Source organism: Polypterus senegalus, chromosome 8 (genome assembly GCF_016835505.1).
Source record: "Polypterus senegalus isolate Bchr_013 chromosome 8, ASM1683550v1, whole genome shotgun sequence".
Taxonomy (NCBI): Eukaryota; Metazoa; Chordata; class Cladistia; order Polypteriformes; family Polypteridae; genus Polypterus; species Polypterus senegalus.
In genome coordinates, this window is record NC_053161.1 from 103,936,915 (window position 1) to 103,962,299 (window position 25,385).

General features: G+C 36.4%; 1 protein-coding gene across 1 annotated transcript; it reads right to left on the bottom strand.

The window, feature by feature from the left end:
• Nucleotides 1–307: 307 nt before the first annotated feature.
• Nucleotides 308–22,637, bottom strand: LOC120533616 (outer dense fiber protein 3-B-like). The gene is made up of 6 exons (XM_039760534.1): nt 22,529–22,637; nt 21,925–22,128; nt 21,123–21,224; nt 6,835–6,956; nt 2,031–2,171; nt 308–397 (listed from the first exon to the last, which is right to left on the bottom strand). The coding sequence occupies exons 1-6, from the start codon at nt 22,635–22,637 to the stop codon at nt 308–310; spliced, it is 768 nt and encodes a 255-aa protein (XP_039616468.1).
• Between the last annotated feature and the right edge of the window lie 2,748 nt (nt 22,638–25,385).

Below are 25,385 nucleotides of genomic sequence, written 5' to 3' on the forward strand. Positions count from 1 at the left end.
TAAGTTTTGATACGCACAGTGTTTCCTTAGAATGAAGACTTATCTTCTGAATTCTAGGATGATTTAAATGATGGAAATATCCACTTCTGCTGATTATGACATCTTGCAGCTTTTGACATGCCAGGTCAGTCTACTTTCTGGAAGCCACTTTCTTTTTTTAAAATTAACAATCCTCCTTGGCATAGCATCTTGATGTGTTAGATGTCACAAGTGTGCAGGCAGTTTCAGCTTGTTGAGGAGGCTTTGGAATTACCCAAAGTTAGTTAACATTATCTTGTACTGATGCATAACAGCGCGTTGGCAATTATCATTTGCCATCCATAATTGGATGAGCCATATATTCAGAATGTCGGATTCCAAAAGAAAAGCTTGGAGCTTTGAATTTTGTACAGATCACCTTCGAAAATAAGAAAAGAAAAAAATTACTGTGGTAATGTAAAATGTACTATTGCAGATGAAATAACTGAAATGCTAATGGTACTTTTATTCCTAAATGTAAAAAATGACTAGGAAATCTCAATTTATACCACTCTAAATATAAACTGGGCATTATTTGACAGTAGTCGTTCCACTTCAAACATTGGAATATAGAAATTTAAACTAGTTTGGAAATCATTAAGCTTCAAAAAACTAGGGTGAATCCCAAATAAGTCACTTTCTATGTGGGGCATGCAGGTTTCTAAAGGGCTTTCTCTTAATGCTAAGATAGTCTTCCTAAATTCCAAAAGATGTCCAAATTATTATCTAAATTGGACCAAAATGAGTGTGTGCAAGTATATGAGTTAGTACCTTATATTATAGACTAGGGATTTGTCAATGTTTTGTTTCTGCCATGTCCCACTGCTAAAGGGATGGGATTAAGAACAACACCACCCAAAAAGGGACATATGGATGGATTAATTCAATACATAATGTAATTTAAATTACTGCTAAATGTATTAACATTGTAGTGGTTTACATATTTTTTAACATACTATCTATAAATAGGCACTTTAAATACATAGTATAACTCAGATTATTTCTCTTACCACTAACCTCAAATCCCAGCCCTCATGTTCTTGGCAAAATGAACACACTGCAGTATGAATTTCTAACATCATTGTTGTCTGTGTTGGCTGTTTTGTCACTCTACCATAACAGGCTTATAACACTGTGACAGACTATGCACAATTTTAACAGGTTGAACGGTGAATGTTAGTTAAACAATTGAAGTGGCAAATAAAGTGTTGGGTCATATGGTAAAAACTAAACTGTTTTGAATATTTTAGGAACATTGTGCTCAGTCTGTAATATGCAAGTGAGACCACGTCTGGAATGTTGAGTGTAGTTCTGATCTTTAAAAAAAGACCTAAATGTTCTAGAAGATGTTCCCTACTTTAGTTATGGAAATTTAATTAAATCTCTTTAGTCGAAACAGAAAAGACTATAGTCATGTGAAAAAGTAAACATTTTTTTTCTTTTTAAACATTTGTGGACATACCATGACATCATCTTCATTTAAACAATTTATTTAGAAAAATGCAATTTAAAATTTGACTTTGAAATAATTGAGTCAAAGAAAAACATATGTACCATTTCTGACAGTAGAAAAAGTATGGACAACTTTGGCTGGTATTGCCCCGTTTGGCAGAAACAGCTTCAAGTTATTGTTTCCAATAATTGTCTACCAGTCTCTGATCCTGACTGGGAGAAAGTTTTTCCAACTCTCCCTCCATACAGAATTCTTTTATCTGTATAATGTTTGAGGAGCCAGTTTCATTAACACAACCACATACAACCAATTTAGAGTCACCAATTAACCTAACCAGCATACAGTGGTGTGAAAAACTATTTGCCCCCTTCCTGATTTCTTATTCTTTTGCATGTTTGTCACACAAAATGTTTCTGATCATTAAAAACATTTAACCATTAGTCAAATATAACACAAGTAAACACAAAATGCAGTTTTTAAATGATGGTTTTTTATTATTTAGGGAGAAAAAAAAATCCAAACCTACATGGCCACCCAATGTTTTTTTTTGATAACTTACCGTTTCTGGAAAATGTGCTCCTGGTCCTGGTTTTTGTGTTGAATCACCTGGCATGGTGTTGCGTCCTATCATACTGTACTGAGGAGATTTGAATTTATACGAATTGGGATCAGTCACTTTATATGTGCCTGGACCGGGAGACTTGGCGGAGACAAAAAAACAAAGAAAAAGAAAATCACAGTAAATTTTGTTAATCAAATAAAATATCATTTATATGTCTTTTTGCTTAGTATGTATTATTTTTGGGATGTGTGTGAACAGCAGGAATTTCACCTTGTGTAATGGACTATGGGACGAGGAGTTAAAAAAGAGCATAATAGATACACTTTTTATACATCAGTACAAGTAGTGATTCTAATGTAATAATAATAATACATTTTCTTTTATTTTTGTTTTTTTTTTTAATTAATTTCACTTAATCATTGCTCTAGTCTAAAACTTTCTTATAATGCTAAGTACTTCCCTAGACAAAAGACTACCCTGAGAATGGTTTGTAAAGATCTGTTATGCTAATAATTAAATATGAGCTCTAGGTGGAGACCATAAGAAAGCACCGTAACATAATGCTAATATGATGTAGGAGCTGCATATCCTGGATTGAGGATGGCTTAAGATAACAGCCCTAGAGTTAATATTGTAAAACAACAACAAGTACACTTTCCTCTTAGAATGAGTATCTGTGTTAATGCCATCAGAATATTCTAGATTTTGAGATGAAGGACAGGTTATATGGTAGACCACAAGTATTACTCCTGTATAAGGAGAAATTACGCATCAATAGTCAGCGCGTCAAGGCTGCCAAGTTATAATTCCGTCTTTCCAGGATTCTGGCTGAGCGTGCTGTGGGTCATTATTCACCACAAAAGTATGACTTTCACCTCAATTCAGCTTGCTGTGGTATATTACCTTAACTCAGTTGCATGATGCAAACTGGAAGATGCTTTGGATGGTTTAGATTAAACACCTGTTAAATAAAGGTCATAAGGGCTGTGGTGGCATTACACTTCTATTAGAAGACTGTAAACTGAATCCCATTTCTTTACAATTGTATTGTAAATTACACTAGCTGAATTACCAATGCTTTGCCCAAGACATTTTGTAAGAGAAATGCCATTGGTTAATCAGATGTATGAGAAGTACTATGTTACTAAGTACTTTTTTGTATACAATTTTTCCCCCACCAAGGCCAAATATTATTGGCAGGCAGTGTATTGGAGTGGTTAAAGCTTTGGACCTAGGACCTCAGACCTTGAGGTTGTCCGTTCAGATCCTGCTACTGACACTGTGCAACCATGAGGAAGTCACTTCACTTGCCTGTGCTCCAACTGTAAAAACAAAAGTAATATAACTAGTTGTATCCCAGATGTTGCAAAAGTTGCCTTGGAAAAAGGCATCAGTCAAATAATAAGTAATAATAATATTTTTAGACCACGTGTCTATTAGAAAAACATTCCTGCATTAGATCAATTCCTACTTCTTGGCTTTTGTTGATGGTCATTGCAAAACACAATTTTACAAAAAGGTGCATTCTTTTCAATTAAAATGGGTAATCAATAGGAATAATGCGAAATTTGAGTATATAATCATTACTAGATGATTTTCATTTATTTGAGATGTTCACTGATATTTCTTTTTGTGCTATTCATCAGTTGTATGTTTTCCCCCTTTAAAGACTGCAGATGTGAATATAAAGAATTTGGGAGAGTGGAGTGAGGGCATCCCAGCTCAAAGTAAGCAGATGCACATGTAAATGTAAACAATTTCAGAGGTCAAGATGGTGATCCCAAATCAAAGTCCGTAGATAGGAGTGTATATTACAATGGAGTAACTCATGGGGAACCCGTTAAAGTTTAAACTGGCACCATCGGCCATATCATGTCTTAAATTAGAGAACACCACCTCTGATTCTACCTCTCTCTCACTCCCTTTTTGCTTCTTGGAAAGCAGCAATAGCACCTGGCACCCTCTTTTAAACTTTTAGTGTGCTTGCTAACCACAGAGTTTTGCATCTTCATTTAGCATCATTGAACTCTCTTTCCATTTCACATCTCACTGTACATGCCAAACGTGATGATGATTCTTTTTGTCCCTATTCAGGACACTACCCCTTCCTCAGTCATCCGTCCATCATATAAGTTAGTGGTGCTATTGGCTTAGTTGCTTCTTCTCCGTCCTTCATTTTCATATAGCACACCCTTAGCACAGCACAGAGCATATACATTAGAATAATATTAATAAACCTCGACAATTAAAAACTTTACCAGCGAATGAAAAACATGGGTTGGACAATTTTCTTTTTTTATAACATCACCCAAAGAAATCAAAGCATTTAGAGGTTTTGGGGTATTTAGTTTTTTCTATTTGGGGTGGTAGATTACCTATAATTACTGATATATCAAAATTCCTTAAAGGATGCCAACACACTAGATGTACAATCCTGCCAGATTTCAGCTTTTTAACTAATGGGAAACAGTGTTCTTGTTGATGAAAGAATAAGAGTGAAAGTTAGTCAACTGCATTATAATAGACAGAGATACTGATTTTTGGAGGGGTTGGTGTAAATTACCTACATTTCTAGGACTTCATGACTTCTGAAACTTTAGTGTTTTATACTTTAGTTTTTAAAATCTACAAGCTCATTCCTAAACCGAATTCAGGTGCACAGAAGGGGTTAGGGTCTACTGCACAGAACTGAGTGCAAGGCAGGAAACATTACTGGGAATGATGCTTGTCCATTTCAGCAAACAGATGCAGGATTCTAACTAGCAAAACTAGCCATGGGACCACTAAGCTGCTGTACTACAATTGCAACCACAGCACTTTTATTAGAACACTGTAGATTGGTTTATGTTAGAATTTCTTTTTTATTGGTTTATTTTCTCTCTACATTTCAAGTATTACTAAAATTATCCACCTTGTCAAAAAAGATTTGACCACTGGTATAATAGTATACAGCCATCCATTAATTATCTAAACCCAGTTAGTCAGTCCATGATTGCAAGTGTCCATGTCTGCAGAATTGTACAGAAATATCCGAATGGTCCATTTTATTACATTGTTTGTTATTTAAACCTTTCTTCAAATTAAAATCATTATAGGTTAACCAAGAGCACAGTATGGCATCTAGATTTGCAGCCACAGAGCCCCAGGTTCAGTTCTAGCTTTCTGATGTTTGTGGAGCTGGCTTAGATAATCACCCCAATTGAATTTGCAGTAATCTGGGAAGTTTGACACAACTTTCTATAAAAACAATGCATACTGGAATGATCTGACACATTACAATGTTATAATTTGTTTGTATTTGTCTGTGAAAAATTTATGCAATTTTCGTAGTCAGTTATGTCTCAGCTTTCCAGGCAACTCTGGCTAACTAGAAAGATTACAATATGCAAGCTTTCGAGTCAACTCAGGCCACTTCTTAAGGCAAGATCCTGTTATCTTTTTAGTTAGCCAATAAAAGTTGTCATTTTGACTTCACATTAAAGTTAAGTAATGAAAAAGTGACAAGTGATGCAAAGTGTAGACTTATGACCATGCTACATTTTTTATTATACCAAATGTAAAGTTTACATTTCTAATAGCTCTCTATTATTTAATCAGTTTTCAACAGAAAGTTTTACTTTGTTCTTTGTATAAGAAGGCATTTTATTATTTTACAATTTTCTGGTTAGAGTTACATTAGTACAATCTAGGAAGCCTGTGTTATGATCTCAGTGTGTGCTGTGCTGTGCTCAAATGTAGTACTAGGGTGTTGTACCATGTTAGCCAATATGAATGTAGTGAGAAGTCAAGCAAGGCAAAGAAGGGACCTGAATTGCCTCGAAATCTTGCATATTGTAATCTTTTTAGTTAGCCAATAAAACGTGTCATTTTGCTTGACTTTTTAATGTACTCAAATGGAAAGACCTGTTTATACTAAAATGAGCTCTCTTACCAAACAGGCACCTAAAAGCTTCAAAGCAGCCTGTGTAGCCTGTGGGGACCAATTATATAAATAGCATGATAATCATCTCTCTTTATCAAGCTAAGTTGTTGACATTTTGTGATTATAACTTAAGATAATGCTATTGTAGCGGCTGGGAGTGCTGCACCTCTAAAGACACGATTCACATGCACTGCAGTGTGGGAGGTGGTGGGGTGATGAGGGAATAGGCAATGGCTATATATAGTTAAAGCACATTCAATAGACAGTCAGTAGTTTTTCCCTGCATTAAGAAAACATTGTTTTGCGTGTTTTCTTTCCTCACAGGGCACTACAGGTTCCAGAGTTACCTTTGTCATGTCAGCCAACATGGTGGCTTTAAAGTTTCTGGAGTTTTGGGAACGGCAAACCACAACATGGTCTGTCCAAGCAGAAGCCCCTGCTTCCCCTAACACACCTGCACCTACAAGTCATTCAGATGTTAGTTCTCCAGGTCTTGTCACAACCGTGCCTAATCGCACTCGGACAGCGCGCATAGTGCGCGCCCCCAAAAAAGTGAACATTGCCAGTGCATGTGAATTCTGGGGGGACATGGAAGCGCTCAAGCGCAGCGCCTCTGATGATGCAATTCACACGCAGTGTAGTGTGAGAGAAGGCGGGGCGATGAGGAAATAGGCAACAGTTGTATAGAGTAAAAGCACATTCAATAAAGAGTCAGTAGTTTTTGCTTGTATTAAGAAAACATTGTCTGGCTCTCACTGAAGATCTTCTGGAGCATGCAAATGTATAGACTGGTTCATGTCTAGAGGGATTCTGCAAGATTTTCAACTAAGGATGAACTATATTCCAACACACTATACCATGAGTTAAAACTCTACTTACTTTATGCAAGTCTTCCATAAAACTTCCAATAGTACTTTTCGCACTCAAAGAATAAAAAGGAGCTGATGTTCTGGTCACTACTTTAGGTCCCAGCATAGGTGGAAGAGTGTATGCTGCTGGTCCTAAGAAAAGAACAAAACAGATAATCTGTAATTTTGGATACTCTAATTGTAACAGCTCCAGATAACTTCAAGTTTGAGATGTATATACTGTAAACTAAATGCATAAAAATCCAACCACATACATTTGTATAGTTAATATTATCATTAAAAAAGTACTATGAACATCACCGTAAATGACACAGAATGCAAGTTGTCCACATAGGACAAAAATATTGATGTGTATGGACAAGACAAAAAAAGATTTTCAAGCTACCTTGGTTTTTGCATCTATCCATCCATCACCCAACCCACTATATACTAACACAGGGTCACGAGGGTCTGCTGGAGCCAATCCCAGCCAACACAGGGGGTAAGGCAGGAACAAATCCCTGGGCAGGGCGCCAGCCCACCACAGGGCACATGCACTCACACACACTAGGGACAATTTAGGATCACCAAAGCACCTAACCTGCATATCTTTGGACTGTGGGAGGAAACCGGAGCACCCGGAGGAAACTCACACAGACACGGGGAGAACATGCAAACTCCACGCAGGGAGGACCCGGGAAGCGAACCCAGGTCTCCTAACTGCAAGCCAGCAGTGCTACCACTGCGCCACTATGCCATTCTGCTGCTATGTATATGCTTAAAATCTATTTCGTTTCTTGTGAAAACTGACAGAGTCAAAAACATTTACAGGGTGGAGAATGCTACATTTAGGCAGTAACACTACTAACTACTAACAACTAACACTACTACAAGTGGAAGACAAATACTCAGTAGAAAATTATAAAAAGGCTTCTTTGACATTTAGGAAACATGATTCAATGGTAAATGTTCAGTAGATTTCCTACCTTGTGCCCTGTGTTGGCTGGGATTGGCTCCAGCAGACCCCGTGACCCTGTGTTCGGATACAACAGGTTGGAAAATGGATGGATGGATGTTCAGTAGATATGACAAGGCTCTATGATAAATTCTTATTACCATATTACAGATTGGAGTGCCATCGTTCAGTCTATTTTGCATGAAGATAGCCAAGCCTAAAGGTTAGTACTCATTAATAAATAATGCTACCTGCATAGACACTGACTGTAAAAACTGTAATTAAAAAACTGCTGCCTAGCACTAATTTCAGGAAAACTTTAATAAAAGTACCCAAGTTTAAAAAGAAGTGGTGAACTTAATCTAGGCTTTTAAAATCATTAATTTAACATTTTAGTTGAGCTTAAATGTTAAGTACAACTTCTGACTGCTGGAACTTGATTGCTCAGCTCCTATGACACTGATGTTTTAGAAATTAAAACAATATCATTTTAAAACACTTAATCACTTATTAATTAACAATCCAATTCATCATTCCATTTATTTTCTTACCCATTTAGTTCAAGTTCAAATGCAGCCAGTATAATCCAACCATGTGAGGCCCAAAAACAAGGACATTTTTCAAACGCTTTTTATTTTAACACTTTCATTTAATTCCAACTTCCAAATTTGCCATCAAAGTTTGCTCTTTCTGTTTATAGAGAAAACTGAACAGGTCAAAAAGAGACACCTTCCTCAGTATGTCAGGCTTACTAACCTAGTTTTACTGTTTTGTCTGAAAATCAGTTCTGTTTGCAACTTTGGAATTGAAGTTTTCATTGTTGCATTGATTATTTTCAAAGTGAACTTCTTTTGAGAAAGAGGGATATGCATTCAATGCATTATGTGTTCATCACTGGAGTAACATGAACATGCAGCTTCATCAAAGCTTTTTCCAGTTATGGTGACCCAAACAACATTATGTGAAGTTTTTACTGTCATGCAAAGCAATGTTGTGTTCAACACAAAACATGAAAGAAATCTGTATACTGTAAAATGGAAACATTCAGCCAACTGAAAATGTGGCAGTATAACAAATGAAGTTAATGTATGCACTCAGCAATCCATTCCTTCATTTTCAAGCCATTTTATTCCTGTTTGCAGCTGAGGAGGCCGCAGCCTGTTCTGGCATGAATAAACTCTGGGGCTGTAAACCATCATATCAAACCGACATTCACTAATACAGAGATAAAATAATTTTTACTATTATATAAATGCACTTGCTATTATTAGTATATTTTCCCATCTTCATCTGTAATGGTCTCCTATTCCATTATTAATCATTAGTCATTAACTTAATAATGAAAAAAAAAAACAGACACACACACAACTGCACACGGCATCTCTTCAGTGACAGACCCATCTAATGGAATTTGTCAAATTTCTATACATTTAGCTTAACATAACACAAAAGAATCTCCATCGGAATGGTTGCATTTTTTCCCTCTCTGTATAACAGGAGAGCACAGGACTAGGATGACAAAATACCTTATCTGGTACAAATAAAAAAATGTCAGGTGGACCAGGCGAATATAAAGGAATATTTTGTACAAAATTAAATAAAAAAAACATAATATGAAATGTGAGTATAAACAATTAAATGCTTCACAAAATATATTGCTTGCTGCTTACTACTTTATGTATTTGATTATTTCAGTGACACCACATGCAATATGAAGTAAGTCCTTACATGAAAAATGTCACTTTCACTCATCAAAGCTCAGATGAATTGTCCACAGAATGCTAGTCAGTCACCATATTTACAGATTTCTTGTATTTACAGCTTGAAAACCAAATGACTGCATCTTTGCTCTTTGTATTAAGTTAAAGCCGGGGCTCAAGTCAGGTCAGGCCAGGCCAGTTTGGGGAGCATGTATTGGTACAGTGCATTGCCGCCCCCACCACACAACAAAACAGCTCGAGATCATAGTTGTCAACCCCCCAGGCAGACACTCGGTCCAGTCCCATCCTCCGGAAATGATGACCTATTTGCTGCAGCCAGATGTTATGGAAGGGCCCCCTTGCTCTGGTCCAGCCACTTAACTCCTTAATAATGAGGATCCTGCAAGCTGGATCACCCTTGGGGAATCACGCCACATGGCTGAAGTGTCGGAAATGATGCTGCCTCAGAAAGCAGGTAATGTGCCTCATTCGGGACTCCATGAGCAACCGCTCATTCGACACAAAGTCAAACCAGTGGTACCCAAGGATTCTCCGAATAGACACAGTACCGAAGAAGTCCAATATTTGTCTCAAGTCACAGGATAGCATCCATGTCTCGCAACCATATAACAAGACAAGAAGCACCAGGACTTTAAATACTTGAACCTTCGTCCTTTTGCATAGATATTGGGAGTGCCATTTGTCCCTTTGCAGCGACCTCATGAGAAATGCTCTTCCAATACGTCTACTGATTTCATAGGAAGAGTCACCAGAGACATGAATGTCACTGCCAAGGTGAGTAAACCTCTTGACAAGGTCAACAATCTCTCCGCAGACAGACACACTGCTGATGGCTATATCCATGAGGTCATTAAAGGCCTGGAACTTGGTTTTCATCCAGTACACTTGCAAGCCCAGACACTCATTTCAGCAATCTTTGCTTCCATTTGGGAGACATCCCAATTGACTGGAAAACAGGACTTGCCATATATCTGGAAAGGAAAGGTTGATCGCCTAGATTGTGGCAACGACAGGGAGATAACACTGCTCTCAGTGCTGGGTAAGATTCTTGCTGGGGTCATCCTCTATACGATCTGTGATCACTTGCTCACCTACCAACGAGCAGTCTGGTTTTATGCCTAAGAAGTCTACCATCGACCACATCCTGGGGCTCCCCCTGAATTTCATTTAAATTTATTTTTCATGTGTTCTTTGTTCATGTAGAATCATCTACAATGTGCAGAATGTTAGAATTCCAAACTATGTTAAACCAACAGTTAATGTTAAGTGCCTCGCAGGGACCAAGATTTCTGGCAAAGAGGCCGCATTGGACCGTGTCACAGACGATGAAGTATCTACCTTATTGCTGCATGTCAGCACTAATGATATTTATTTACAGCAATCTGAGGTATTAAAGCGGAACTTCATCTCTCTATGCATCAAAGCTAAAAGAAAATGTCGGAATTTAATTGTATCTGGTCCCTTACCAAGATTATATAGAGGGGATGTGGATTTATAGCAGATTGCATTCCTTTCACTGCTGGCTAGAAACCTGGTGTGCAAATAAAAGCATAGCGTTTGTGAACAATTGGGATGATTTTTGGGAAAGGCCTGGAATTTTCAGAAGAGATGGTCTTCATCCTAACTGGAGGGGATCTTAAGTATTATCCCAAAATATGGCAGCAAAACTGCCTGGTTGACTGATTAGAGCACCATCCAGGCCGCAGTCATGTGATCTTAAATCACAGGCTGTTGTTTATCCCACCTGTTATTTTCCTGAAGCTGTTACCCATAATTCCTGTTGTGGGACATCCGGTAAATTTAGTCTTGATACAAACCTTAAATTAATTGATAACCAAAAAATAAGGTGTATAATTAGACCAAGGGATAAAACCAGACCCTCCACCAGGGAAAACTGTAATAGAAATTTACTTCAAATTAAAACAAAAAATATATCACCAGTTCAGAAAAAAACATGCAGTTTTAAATGCTGTTTATTGAACATTCACTCTCTTGGCACTAAAGCTGTTTTAATAAATGATATTATATTAAGTACAAAATCTGATCTGTGTCTTCTCACTGAAACCTGGCTTACTAAATGTGACACTGTTCCCCTAGCAGAGGGGAATTCTGGTCGAGGAGGAGGCCTTGGAATAATTCATTGTAACAAAATGCAAATCACTTCTAAAAATTTAGGCAACTTTACATCCTTTGAGGTATTCATTTTAAATATTAAAACAGATTCCAACACAATTATAGTGCTAGTCTACAGACCACCAGGGCCATATTCATTGTTCATGACTGAATTTAGCAACCTTCTGTCTGATTTGGCTATAAATTATGATCACGTAGTTCTGATGGGGGATTTTAATGTACACATTGATGTGGAAACTGACACTTTTAGCAAATGTTTTACTTATTTGTTAAATTCAGTAGGATTTTGTCAGATTGTCAAAGGTCCAACTCATAATCATAACCACACATTAGATTTAATTATAACTTACAAAGTTGAAATTCAAAATTTTAAATATTACTCCATTAAATGAAGTTATTTCCGATCACTACTTAATTACATTTGATTTAGTTCTGCCCATGCCAACGCACTCACAGATTAAAACAAAGACAGTGTGACATCTAGATTGTAATTCTGCTTCAAAATTTATAGATACCTTGAGTAAGTCGAGTGTAATTGTGGAAAACCATTTAGATCAGTTAACATCAAATGTAAATGTGGAAAACAATTTAGATCAGCTAATATCACATTATAATGTGACCTTGAGAGATGCTCTGGACACAGTGGCTCCCCTTAAAACAAAAGTGATCAAAGCACATAGAAACTCTCCCTGGTTTAATGAAAATACTCGAGCTCTTAGAGTGTCGAAAACTGGAGCGCAGATGGAGAACAACAAAGCTACATGTCTTTCAAATTGCATGGACAGAGAGTGTTAATAAATATAAAAAAGCCCTCTTTAAAGCTCGTTAGAATACTATTCTACATTAATAGATAGCAATAATAAAAATCCTCGGGTACTGTTTAGAACAGTGGCTAAATTAACAAATGGGAATTCAGATCAACAGTGCAAAATACCAACAGATATTAGCAGTACAGACTTTATGAACTTCTTCAATGAGAAAATTAAAAATATAAGATCCCAGATCTCAGCATCACAGTACAAACCAAATACTAGCTTAGCAGACCCTGCACATTGCATTCAGCACTTTAGTAATTTTAATCCTGTAACTGAGCAGGAAGTCTTAACTTTAATTACTAAAATGAAGCCCACTACTTGTTCCCTAGATCCAGTGCCAACAAAACTAGTAAAAAGTGCAATGGATGTTCTTGCAGCGCCTATTTTAACCATTATCAATAGTTCATTACTGCATGGCACCGTACCTGATGCACTAAAAGGGTCAGTCATTAAACCTTTACTTAAAAAGTCAGACCTCGACCCACACATACTAAATAATTATAGGCCTATTTCAAATTTACCATTTCTCTCTAAAATACTAGAAAAAGTAGTCACCAGTCAGCTTCAGTCACATCTTACAACTGCACTAACACGGGTTGTAAATGACATTCTGATATCCTCTGATGAAGGAAACTCCACTGTAATTATGTTGTTAGACTTAAGTGCAGCATTTGACACCATTGACCATTCTATTTTACTGCACAGGCTAGAAAACGATGTTGGGCTTACAGGCCCGTGTTCGCTTGGTTTAGTTCTTATTTATCAAATCGATTCCAATATGTACAGAAATGTGCTGACAGTACTCCATCATTATACACAGAAGTTCAATATGGTGTCCCGCAGAGCTCAATACTGGGACCTTTACTGTTTTCACTTTACATGCTTCCACTGGGATCTCTCATTAGGAAACATAATGTTAATTTTCACTCGTATGCAGATGACACCCAGTTATACCTTTCATTTAAATCAAATGAAGTTTCTCCGATGTTGTCTTTAATTAGTTGTGTTAGTGAATTAAAGGAGTGGATGAATGAGAACTACTTGTCTTTAAATACAGATAAAACAGAGATGTTAATTGTTGGAGGGAATGACGCTGATCACACCAATATTTTGTCATCACTCAACTCAGTTGGAATCCCAATTAATTTTACTGAATCAGCCCGCAATCTAGGAGTTATCTTTGATTCTAGCATGTCATTTAAAGCACATATTACAAAGTTGTCCAAAACATGTTTCTTCCATCTTAAAAATGTTAGGAAATTAAGGCGCTTTCTAAATAAACAGGATTCTGAGAAATTAATTCATGCATTTATCTCTAGTAGGATTGACTACTGCAATGCGGTGTTCACTGGCTGTTCAAACTGTTCTTTATTCAGCCTCCAGTTAATCCAATTATTACAAGAACAAGAAAATATGAACACATAACTCCAGTTCTTAAATCCTTACACTGGCTCCCGGTTAAATTTAGGGCAGATTTCAAAATCCTCCTTTTAACATATAAAGCATTAAATGGCCAAGGTCCGGCTTACTTGTCTGAACTTATCATGACTTACAAACTTGAGCGCACATTAAGATCTCAAGATGCTGGTCTGCTTATGATTCCAAGGATTAATAAAATAACAGTGGGAGGTCGAGCTTTTAGTTACAGGGCCCCTAAACTGTGGAATGGTCTTCCTGCTTCTATAAGAGATGCCCTTCGGTCCCAGCCTTTAAATCTCGGCTGAAGACTCACTACTTCAGTTTAGCATATTCTGACTAGAGCTGCTGATTAACTGTACAGACTGCATCTCTTTTGTTAGTCATTAGCACTAAAACATAAGTAACATGATTGTTATAATTTGTTACTAACCCTCACCTATTCTGTTTCTGTTCTCGGTACTCAAATGTGGCAATTGGTGCCACGGCCCACCTGCCAAGTTGTTTGCCTGCCTGTGGTAAAGTCATCCCTGATGGAGGATCACAGGAATCATGGGAAAAAGGGGTCCTTTCATCGGATTGGCTGGCCGAGCAACGTTTCAGCCGTGAAATGGCCAAATGGGGAGGCAGCTTGATGGATTTTTATTATTATGCTGTATTAAGGATTTGTTCAGTTCTGTGTATTGTATTGTATTGACCCCCTTCTTTTGACACCCACTGCACGCCCAACCTACCTGGAAAGGGGTCTCTCTTTGAACTGCCTTTCCCAAGGTTTTTTCCATTTTTTCCTGCAAGGTTTTTTTTGGGAGTTTTTCCTTGTCTTCTCAGAGAGTCAAGGCTGGGGGACTGTCAAGAGGCAGGGCCTGTTAAAGCCCTTTGCGGCACTTCCTGTGTGATTTTGGGCTATACAAAAATAAACTGTATTGTATTGTATTGTACAGTGTTGCAAATGGATTTGAACAGCATTCAGGCTTAGGCAGATTTGTGACAGAGGAAATTTAAGTAAATGTGAAGTATTACATGTAAGAAGTAAAAATGCTAGATTTGAATAAACAATGAATGAATATAACCCTTATGATAAGGATCTTCAAGTCATAGTAGACTCGTCCCTATCTACATCCAGACAGTGTACAGAACCGATCAAGAAGGCTAATACAATGTTGCGTTATATAGCACGATGTGTGGAGTGCAAGTCAAGGGAGGCTTATTCTTAAGTTATACAGGTATAACACATGAGTGAGACCTCACCTGGAGAATTTCCCCTTAGGATTTGTGAATTTCCCCTTGGGATTAATAAAGTATCTGTCTATCTATCATTCAGAATTGTGTGCTATTTTGGTCTCCATATAACAAAAAAGACATAGCAGCACCAGAGAAGAGTGACTAGGTTGTATTATGTTATTTTAGAACAATCTAGGGGAATTAGATGGGTAATCTTATTGGGCCGAATGGCCTGTTCTCATCGCAGTTGTTCTAATGTTCTAATTTACAACAAATTTGTTTCATATTTATAGTGAAGTATTATGAAAACATGCTGTTTAATGATACTAAAAAGTCAGAAGCAGGTTAATCTGACTTTGAGAAAGTGTATGGTCTACTTAAAGTTTAGTATAATTTACTCATTGGCATGTAACAAGAACACATCTTTCAACTCGGCAAAAAACAATTCTAAAAAGTGAATACTGTACTATATTATAAATATTTCATAGTAAAGAGTGATCATCACTATCTGTTTTGAATTGCTAACTGTTTAGAAAGTTTAAATGGGATGCACAATACAAAGAAAATCACTAAGACCCTGTGTTTAGGTTTACCTCCTTTATAAGTGCTCAAATGAGGTGGGATCCAGTTCGTTTGTAAATCAGTTCTACTTTTTGAACTGGATATATGAACCAAAAAGACAGCAAAACATTATGTATAAAAAAAAGAAGTGGGGGAATAAAGCAAAGATGACATCAAACCATATTTTTATTTATATTTCTTTCATATAAGTATTTACAAGTACATTACAGATACATCCTGAATTGTCGATTTAATTTTTATCATACTCTAGACTGACATTAATTCACTTGACAATGAGTGAAGAATGGTAACTTAACTGAAAAGCAAACTGGTTTGTGTTGTTTTATCATTTACCTTCTAGTACAGATAAATTACAGTGAACTTCAATTTGTTAAAAAATATATGCATTGTTTATATGCATAGATGCACTAAATTTAAAGCATAGTAAGTCTGACTATAATGTATAAGTAAACCTTGCACCCATGATCCAACTGCAAGAGATGTAGTACATGTGATGTAACAGGTACTAAGAAAGAGTTATCCTCTAGATATGCATCGATGGTAAATGTTAAAGTCAAAGTTATTTCTTCACAAACATACTATATATACTTTCGAACACAAAAGTGTTCAAAAAACAAAAGGGATCTGTAAATACTCATATTTCTGGCACTGTTTTTCTTGTGGTAAGGATACATTTTCTATTCACTTGTGTGAATTCTAATGTAAATATGAAAGTGAATCAAAACAAAATCAACCATGTGGCACAAAACTTTACTGTGATTTGGTGTGTCGACATGAAATCGCCACTTGGCTGGTCTTCTTTTAAAATGTCTGAATCTCATATTAGTGTTTTTTTTTGTTCAAAAATGACATATATAAACCGTTTTACAATATGTGTGCAATTTCAAGATGTGGATTAATACTCAACAACTGCCTTGGCTTGAAAATTGACGTGTTTGGTACGTTTTTAAGTTTTTCCTCTATACCCAATAGATAGCAATGTAAAGCAGGGGTCCCCAACTCCGGTCCTAGAGGGCCCCAGTGGCTACAGGTTTTCATTCTAACCCTTTTCTTAATTAGTGACCTGTTTTTGCTGCTAATTAACTTCTTTTAAATTAATTTTAGAATATTTTTAAATAAATGATTTGTTGTAAACAAAAGGGTTAAATACTGAAAAAAAAACTTAACATTGCCAAACAAGGCAAAAAGGAGTTGCCTAAAAAAGCCAACTATAGTAACCAAGTTCCAAAACGTTAAACAAAAATTACTTTTCATTAATCAGAGCAAAAATGTCAAAAATCCAGCAAAGAAATCCATAAAATAAAAATAAACAATAAGAGCAGAACTCTCTAAGTAAACAGACCACGAAGGTCTGCAGTTCCCATGAGCCTTTGTAGGGCTGACAGCTGACCCTCATTGGAAACTGACAGGTTTTGAGGAAGCATCCACAAAACTTAAGGGTAACAGCAGAAAATTAATCCACACAGAGAAATCAAACAATTAACAAATGTGACAAAAAATACATGATTACATAATAAACAAAAAAAAATAACTAATAACATGAATAATACAAATTAAAGAGTTAAAAATTAATGAAAAAGATACAATATAGATGACGGCCAGTACTTAGTTGGGAAATACAAAAGCTAAAGAAAGCACAGAGCAGTGCAACCTGTCCTGTAAGGTTGAATAGGAGACACAGGTAAAAGTTGTCAGTGATTGCAGCAAGTCCCTAGAGGAAATGCAAACTGAAGCTATTAGGTGTGTGAATCAATAAAATATGTGGGAAAATAATGCACAACCAACTACTACTGGAGCGCAGCAGGTTTAAGTACATAGTTGTAGGTAAGTTTCCCCAGAATATTAATGCCAATAGAGTAGCAATCCACTTGAATCCACACAAACATTAAGAAACATTGCATGAGATGCACAAAAAAGCAATTAGCGATGTCAGCAGGGTAACCACATCCCTGAAAGATTCCACACGTGAATGCATGCATTATCAAAGCACTTCTCCACTAGTGACAAATGCAGATGGGTCCGGAATAGTTTCAGATATAAAAGAAAACAGAATGTTCCCATTATTTCTGCAAGCAACTGAACAAGTTTCCTTCATTGAAATTCTAATTATCCTAGAAGCTGTGATTTAAGTTGAGTCAGAGGCCCAAAAAACATGTCAAATCAAGTAGGAAACATATACTGTATTCTTGAATAAGACACATTTGTAAGAAAATGAGAAGCAATATAATTTTTTTTTATCTAAAATTTGTTGTATTTTCTTTCTAATTAGTTGATTTATGTTGACTCCATATTTTCATGCTCCAAGCAATGCATAGAATCAATTAAGGAAGAAACTACAGATTTAAATTACATTCTAAAAAATGTTAAACAAATGAATGCTTTATGCTAGTGTAATGCTTATGTTACATGCTACCAATACTACATTTGCAGAAATGTATGTACTTCTTTATACCACATTACAAAGAAGATTTTAGCACAATAAAGTGTGTACAGGAGAGCAAACAAGTGGATTAATGGGATTGACCTACTCTGAAAGATTTGGGTACTTGAATGACTTTAGTCTCAAACCATGGGGTACATGGGAAAACTAATCCACGTCTTTTCAAGAGAATCAGTGAAGTTGATCTTAATGGAAATCATAATGGAAATTAAGGGGATGTAAACTCAAGTAATCCGGGAAGCACTTTCACACTTCAATGAACAAAGTATCAAGTAATGTGGCTAAAGCCGATACCGTGACAGCTTTTAAAAACTAAATCTGAATGAAATACTGAAACAAAATTATTAGCTAACCAAACAAGCCTGATGGAATGTAAAGGTTTGGCTACATTTACTTTTTATTTTCTTAACCTGACACTCACACACACACACACACACACAATGTGTTTTTATTGATTTAAAGATCACAACCAATTAAAAAAAAAACCCACATTTTGTCAAAGCGTTCCCTGCTTCCATGAATTATTCCAACACTGGGACTAGTCAGTACACAATACAGAGTTGTCAGTTGTTTGATTTTTTTCTAAAGTTTAGACAACAATTCATAAAAACTACTCAAACATAAATTGTTACATAGCACTTTACTTAAAAGTCACTAACTCAAAAGATCTGGGTCTTGAAAGCTTTTAGTCCTTTCATCCTTTTGTCCAGATTCTGTACAGATATCAACCATAAAATATATTAAATGTCAATTGAGAAAACTGATGTTACAATCCAATATCAACCATGTATATTGTATTCAGCATTATTTGGATGGTATGTGCTTACATTATATTATTATGTACAAGTCAGGTCAGGTTGGGGAGCATGCACTAGTACAGCATGTTGCCACAACCACCACACAACGAAACAGCTCAGGACACGTGGTCCAGTCCCACCCTCTGGAAATGACCATTTATCTGCCTCAGCCAGGTGTTACGTGGGCGTCCCCTTGGCCCAGTCAAGCCACTCGGGTCCTAAACAATAAAGATCCTGTGACCAGTATTACCCTCAGGGAATCATGCTAAATGGCCAAAATGCTGTAACTGACACTCCCTCACAATGCCTCATTTGGTACTCCATGAGCAATCGCTCATTCGATACAAAGTCAAACCAGGGGTATCCAAGGATTCTCTGAAGAGACACAGTACCGAAGGAGTCCTGTCTTCGCCTCAGGTCAATGGATAGCGTCCATGTCTCGCAACCATATACTGTAGCAAGACAGGAAGCACCAGAACTCTAAAGACTTGGACCTTCGTCCTTTTGCATAGATATCAGGAGCGCCACACACCCCTTTCCAGAGACCTCATGAACCCCTATGCTCTCCCAATCCATCTACTGACTTCATAGGAAGAGTCACCAGAGACATAAATACCAGACCTCTCAACAAGTTTGACACTTTCTCCACAGACTGACACACTGCTGATGGCTGAGCTTAAAAGGTCATTAAAGGCATGGATCTTGGTTTTTATCCAGGACACTCACAAGCCCAGACAGTCAGACTCCTTGCTCAGTCTCTCGAGAGCTGAGGGTAGGGGAGGCTACAGGAATCTGTGGTATCCGGGGTGAACTTCTTCAGGATGGTGGTAAGGCTGTCCCCCTGGCATTTGAAGCAATCTTTGCTTCCATTTGAGAGACTGGCTTCATCCCAACTAACTGGAAAACGGGACTGATCGTCCCTAACCAGAAAAGGAAGGGTGATCGCCTGGATTGTGGCAACTATAGGGGGATAACACTGCTCTCAGTGCCGGGTGGTCCTTGCTAGGGTCGTCCTCAATGGATCTTTAATCACTTGCTCACCTACCAGCAACCAGAGCAGTCTGGTTTAACACCTTAGATATCTACCATTGAACGCATCTTGTCACTGAGAGTTCTCATGGAGCACAAACATGAATATCGGCAGAGTTTCTTTGTAGCCTTTGTCGATTTTTGTAAAGCGTTCGACTCAGTTGATCGAGTTGCCCTGTGGGACATCCCGAGACTTTATGGGATCCCCTCAAGCTTGCTGGCCAGCCTGTATATTGGTACTGTAAATGCTGTGCAGAGTGGAGCCCGATCCTCTGTGTTTTTTTCCCCCAGTTGATTCTGGGGTTCGTCAGGGGTGTGTTTTTACCCCTACTCTGTTCAATGCTTGCATTATTTGCTTATATTATTAAATTATACTGTATTATATTTAAAAATAACTTTTAAATTACACTTAATTGCCTTTGGACTTATTCTAACACTTATAAAATGTTCAATCAGTACAGTATTTGTCATAAATTTTTGTTAGAATTAGAATGAGCACCAGCTTTCATTTGTACTTTATCGGTAAATTAAGCAATGCATACATGCAGTATAGTATCTTTACTGTACATATAGTATTTTATCAGAAAATCTAATGACAGCTGAAATGTAATACAAAAAATAAGAACAGCTTTCACTTGGGATGATAAACAGTTGTACATGTAACACAGAGAACTAATTGATGTTAACAACATTTTAAAAAGGAATAAAAATATATACAAAAAAACAAAATAAATTAATACTTTTATTAATATGGATTATTCCTAAAAATATGCATTTGGCACTTTAGGGCACACATTTCTCACTGCATGAACATTTTACTACTTTTGTTTAAGAATTAAAAATATTTTTGAATTTATTTTCTTAACCTCCATTCTTTATTATCATGGCCACCATTACATCATTGGATGCCTGGAAAATTTAACTCCACTGCCACACAGGACACACTTGTTCACACCCGTACTTTCACCCACATTAGGACATGCACATTCTTGCAATATGGGAGACAACTGATATATCAAAAAAATCAACCAGGACATGGAGACGATATGCAAACTCCACACAGACCATTTCAAGGTTTAGAACTGAACCTGGGTTCCTTGAGCTGTGAAACAGCATCACTAACCCCACAGTGCTCAACATTTTGTAGATTTACTTTAAAATCTAAATAATCTTACCAAAGAATTCACTGACAACAAAATATATCACATACCTGGTGTCTGTTCATTTTGAAAGCCCTTAGATCGTGCAGAAAGAGAATATGATGGTGCAGAGGAAAAAATACTCCTTCCTGCATTTTCTGGATAATATTGACCTGCAGGGTAAACAAAATTTGTCCAAATAGAGTTGACATAGTAGTGCACTTTGGAGCTAAAAAATGTTTCCCATTATTTGAATGTGTTTATCACTGGTCAGTTTTAAAAACATCTAGAGCCTGCCCCAAACAACATTAAATGAGATTCCAAGAAAAATAAATTTCAAAGAAACAATTTAAAAAACTGACCTCAATTTTAGCATCATGGAATTAAAAACAGAGGGGAAAAAGTGGGCAGACTTTCAAATTAGAACATATATTAAATATTAGAGTTGATGTACAATAATCATCTGCTCTCCTGACAAGAGTATAAAAGGTCCCCATCTCTGAGAGAAGTAGGATGATTTGGCATTGCTGTGGACTGGTGTATTTGTAATCTTTGACTTGCTTTCCCAAACACTACTTTTTTCAGCAGATCAAAGCATGTATAAAACACTGATTTAGGCACAGAAAACTTTCAACATTTCAAATGGAACACACCATATTAAATTTTAGAAGGCAAAACGATGATGGAATGGTGTTAATTTCACTGTAATTCCAAAACTAAAATTTTATTAAGGAAACATTTGGTGAAATAACACTGAGGAAGGAGCCTTTTTACTATATAAACATAAACAAGAAAAAAAATTATAACAGTAAGGATTAGTATTATTACTATATAAACTAAAAGAAGAAGACAGATTTTAAAATATGAAATTACCTGGGCCAGGAGTTCGAAAAAGGTTCAGATCTTTGGGACGGCCATACACTGAATATGCAGGTGTGCCATCTTTTCCCATCCGTGTAATGCTTGCAGGTATTAAATAACCAGGACCTGGAGAGCATTCCTTAGTTAACGCACCATGGCGGATTCCAAAACTATAAGCAGGAAATTTGTATTTTCTGGGGTCATGAGAGAGAGTTCCTGTAAATAACATTTGGGTGAAAAACAGCTTAAACAAGGCAACAAAATATAGTATGATTTTTAACAGCTACAGTTGTAGTGCTTTCTGTAATTGCACTGCAATATTTCCTTTCTGAAATGTAGTTAGGGAAAATACAAGCTCATGTTGTAATTGGGAACGTCAATGCAACAATACTAATGAAAGATAAAAAAAAGATAAACAAGGTACTCTAAATGGCAATGGCTTTAAGACATCTTAATTGAATTTCAAGTTATTCTTAGTTTAACATGGAATTACTTGAGCATAATTTAAGTGTACTTATTATTGTTATTAAATTATTAATTTAGTGCAAATTCACTTAAAAAATGGTGATCACATTTAATTTTTTTCATGAACACGTTTATGGTAGTAATCACATACCTGTAGAGCCTGGGAGTGTGTATTTTGGCCCAGGACTACCATAAAGTGCTGCAATTGGTCCCCTCGGTTTATGAGGTCGCCAGCTTCCTACCCAGTTGTCGTCAGACATCTCAAATTGTGGTTTAACTAACCAAAGAAAAATTCAAACTAATTCAAGAAATACATAAATAATAACATATTTTTTGTACATTTGACATATTTCAAAATATTTTAATACCTACTTCTCAAAAACAAAAATCTTACTAGCTGCTGCAAGTGTTTAAAGGCTGGGCATTTTATCTAAAACCAATACAAATCAAATTGTAATTTTATATATATATATCCATCCAACCATCATCCAACCCCCTATATCCTAACTACAGGGTCACAGGTGTCTGCTGGAGCCAATCCCAGCCAACACAGGGCACAAGGCAGGAAACAAACCCAGGGCAGGGCGCCAGCCCACCGCAGGGCGCACACACACACACACCAAGCAGGCACTAGGGACAATTTAGGATCAGCAATGCACCTAACCTGCGTGTCTTTGAACTGTGGGAGGAAACCGGAGCACCCGGAGGAAACCCACACAGACACGGGGAGAACATGCAATCTCCACGCAGGGAGGACCTGGGAAGCGAACCTAGGTTTCCAAACTGCGAGGCAGCAGCGCTACCCACTGCGCCACCATGCTGCTTATATATATATATATTTTATATTATATTTATATGTATTGCCATTATAAACAAAACTATAGAAATGCACAAGATGATACAGCTGCAATTATATCATGCATCTCCTTGTGATAATCAAAGTAACACTACATATACTGGATATTTACAGATCACCTAGTAAAATAACTATTCTTCATCCAGAGGAGCATGTTGCTCTTATCAAGCAAATAAAATACTGACATATTTTAGTGCACTTAATTACAGGGCTTGACATACTGCAGAATATTGCTTTAATAAATGTATAATCTTGTCACATATTTCCAACTCGAGCAAAAACCACATAAAATACTGCTTACATAACAGGTTACTGCCTTATCGGTTATAAAAAATACATCATATCCATCTGCAAATATGAATGATACCATGATATCTGATGCATCAATTTCAAAAAAAGAAAATCCCTTCATGATCTTCTTAGGGACTGCCACCGATTAGTTCTGAAAATGATGTGGCAAACTAATTTTGTTTCAGTATAATAGAAAATGGGGATTTGTCAAATGTGAGAAGTGTAGCTATGTTTATTTTGCTACAGCAAAATTCATAATTAGGCAAAATAACTTGAATGCAAATAAATCAACCCACTCATAGATGATGAGTAAAAAGAAGAAGCTAACCCATTTTGACTCTAATGCTTGACAAAGTAAGTAAATGACAATAGTAAATAAGATAAAATAAGCACAAAAAATGCATGCCAGGAAATGTTTGATATGCGGTCTCATTATCGTCAACACCTATTCAGCAGATGATATGTCTTGGAATTTTAAATTAGAAGGATTATGATATAATATAACATTGATTTAATATGGAGTAAAAAACTGTTATATAAATGTATTACCAAGGTTGAATCAATGCAGCTTCAGAGTTACCAGAAGTGATTGAAGGAGAGGATTTTTCAGCATGGGAAAAGTGACTACAATAGGCCTGATGTGAGTATTGGAAATGGAAAAAACAGTTGGTGGAGGATTATACTTTAAAACTTGTCTGTCAGCATTGAGATTCCAATCATGTCTGACACATTATTCTCTGTATTTTGTATAGCAGCCAAATGTTGTCTTACATTATGCTTTATTGATATATTTTCAATGAACTAGCCTAAACACTGCTATATATTGATCCTGCCAGATTGGGATGGTGTATTGGGGAAGCAGCAATGTAAAAGCACATGAAGCTCGATTTTGTAGAGGGTGAGTGTTGGACTGGAACCTGATTAACAGGTTTAAAATATCTGCATTCGTAATGGATTCTTGCTCCCTTATTGTGAAGTTCTGTGATGCAACATGCACTTGAGATGTCTTTAAATCTATATAGTATTCCCTTTGAAAGGACAGCTGAAGAGACAGAAAAAACCTGTGGACTAAAACACCTTATTTAATTCAAAAATATTCTTTGTGATAATGGCATTCCTAAAATGCTTGTTATGTTGCTTAAAGAAAAGGCATACCATGTTGCTTTACACACTCACACACACACACACACACACATAAATATTTAGAAATAATTGTAGTGGAATGATTTTAATGTGCATAAGATGTATTCCCAAAACCATTCCTAGAGATGCTAGCAAATTTAACCATGATATTAACTTTCAATTCATATGAAAGAAAAAAAATTGCAATGCAAATTTTGCACCTCACTCTCTCACATGAAGACTTAAAGAAATTCATGGCTACTAAGGGATTTTCTAGTGTTTCTAAGACTGCTCCAATCTTGTTATAGGGGGAGTATTTACTTATCCTATTAATGTTACTTAACATGGAGCAAAATCTTGGTTGTAATCTTGTTAAATTAATTCTAACTAAACATATTTTAACAAAGTGCATAAATATTTACTTAATATTATATAACGTTTAAAGATTTGTCATTCATCAATTTTAACAAAGATCACTTTCCAAAATACCCCATTTCCTCTGAATGGTACAGCACAATTTAGGCAACATGCAGACAATTTAAGATATTTGACAGCCAGTCAACATTTACCACAGAGTTCATGTAAATTAGTTTTAAACTGGTGAGCAATTGTTTAATAAAATATTCAGACTGTATATGACAACATTGGGTTATGAGTCTTACATCCATTCATCCATCTATTTTTCAGCTCACTTAATCCATTCCAGAATTTACTTTTTACTTACCTTCCTAAATAAGGA

Coding starts and splice junctions, on each gene's coding strand:
- LOC120533616 (XM_039760534.1), bottom strand. CDS start 22,637: ATGTCTGACGACAACTGGGTAGGAAGCTGGCGACCTCATAAACCGAGG. Junction 6,957..21,122: donor TCAAAATGAACAGACACCAG/GTATGTGATATA, acceptor TTCTTTTCTTAG/GACCAGCAGCATACACTCTT. Junction 2,172..6,834: donor TTATGGAAGACTTGCATAAA/GTAAGTAGAGTT, acceptor GTCTCCGCCAAG/TCTCCCGGTCCAGGCACATA.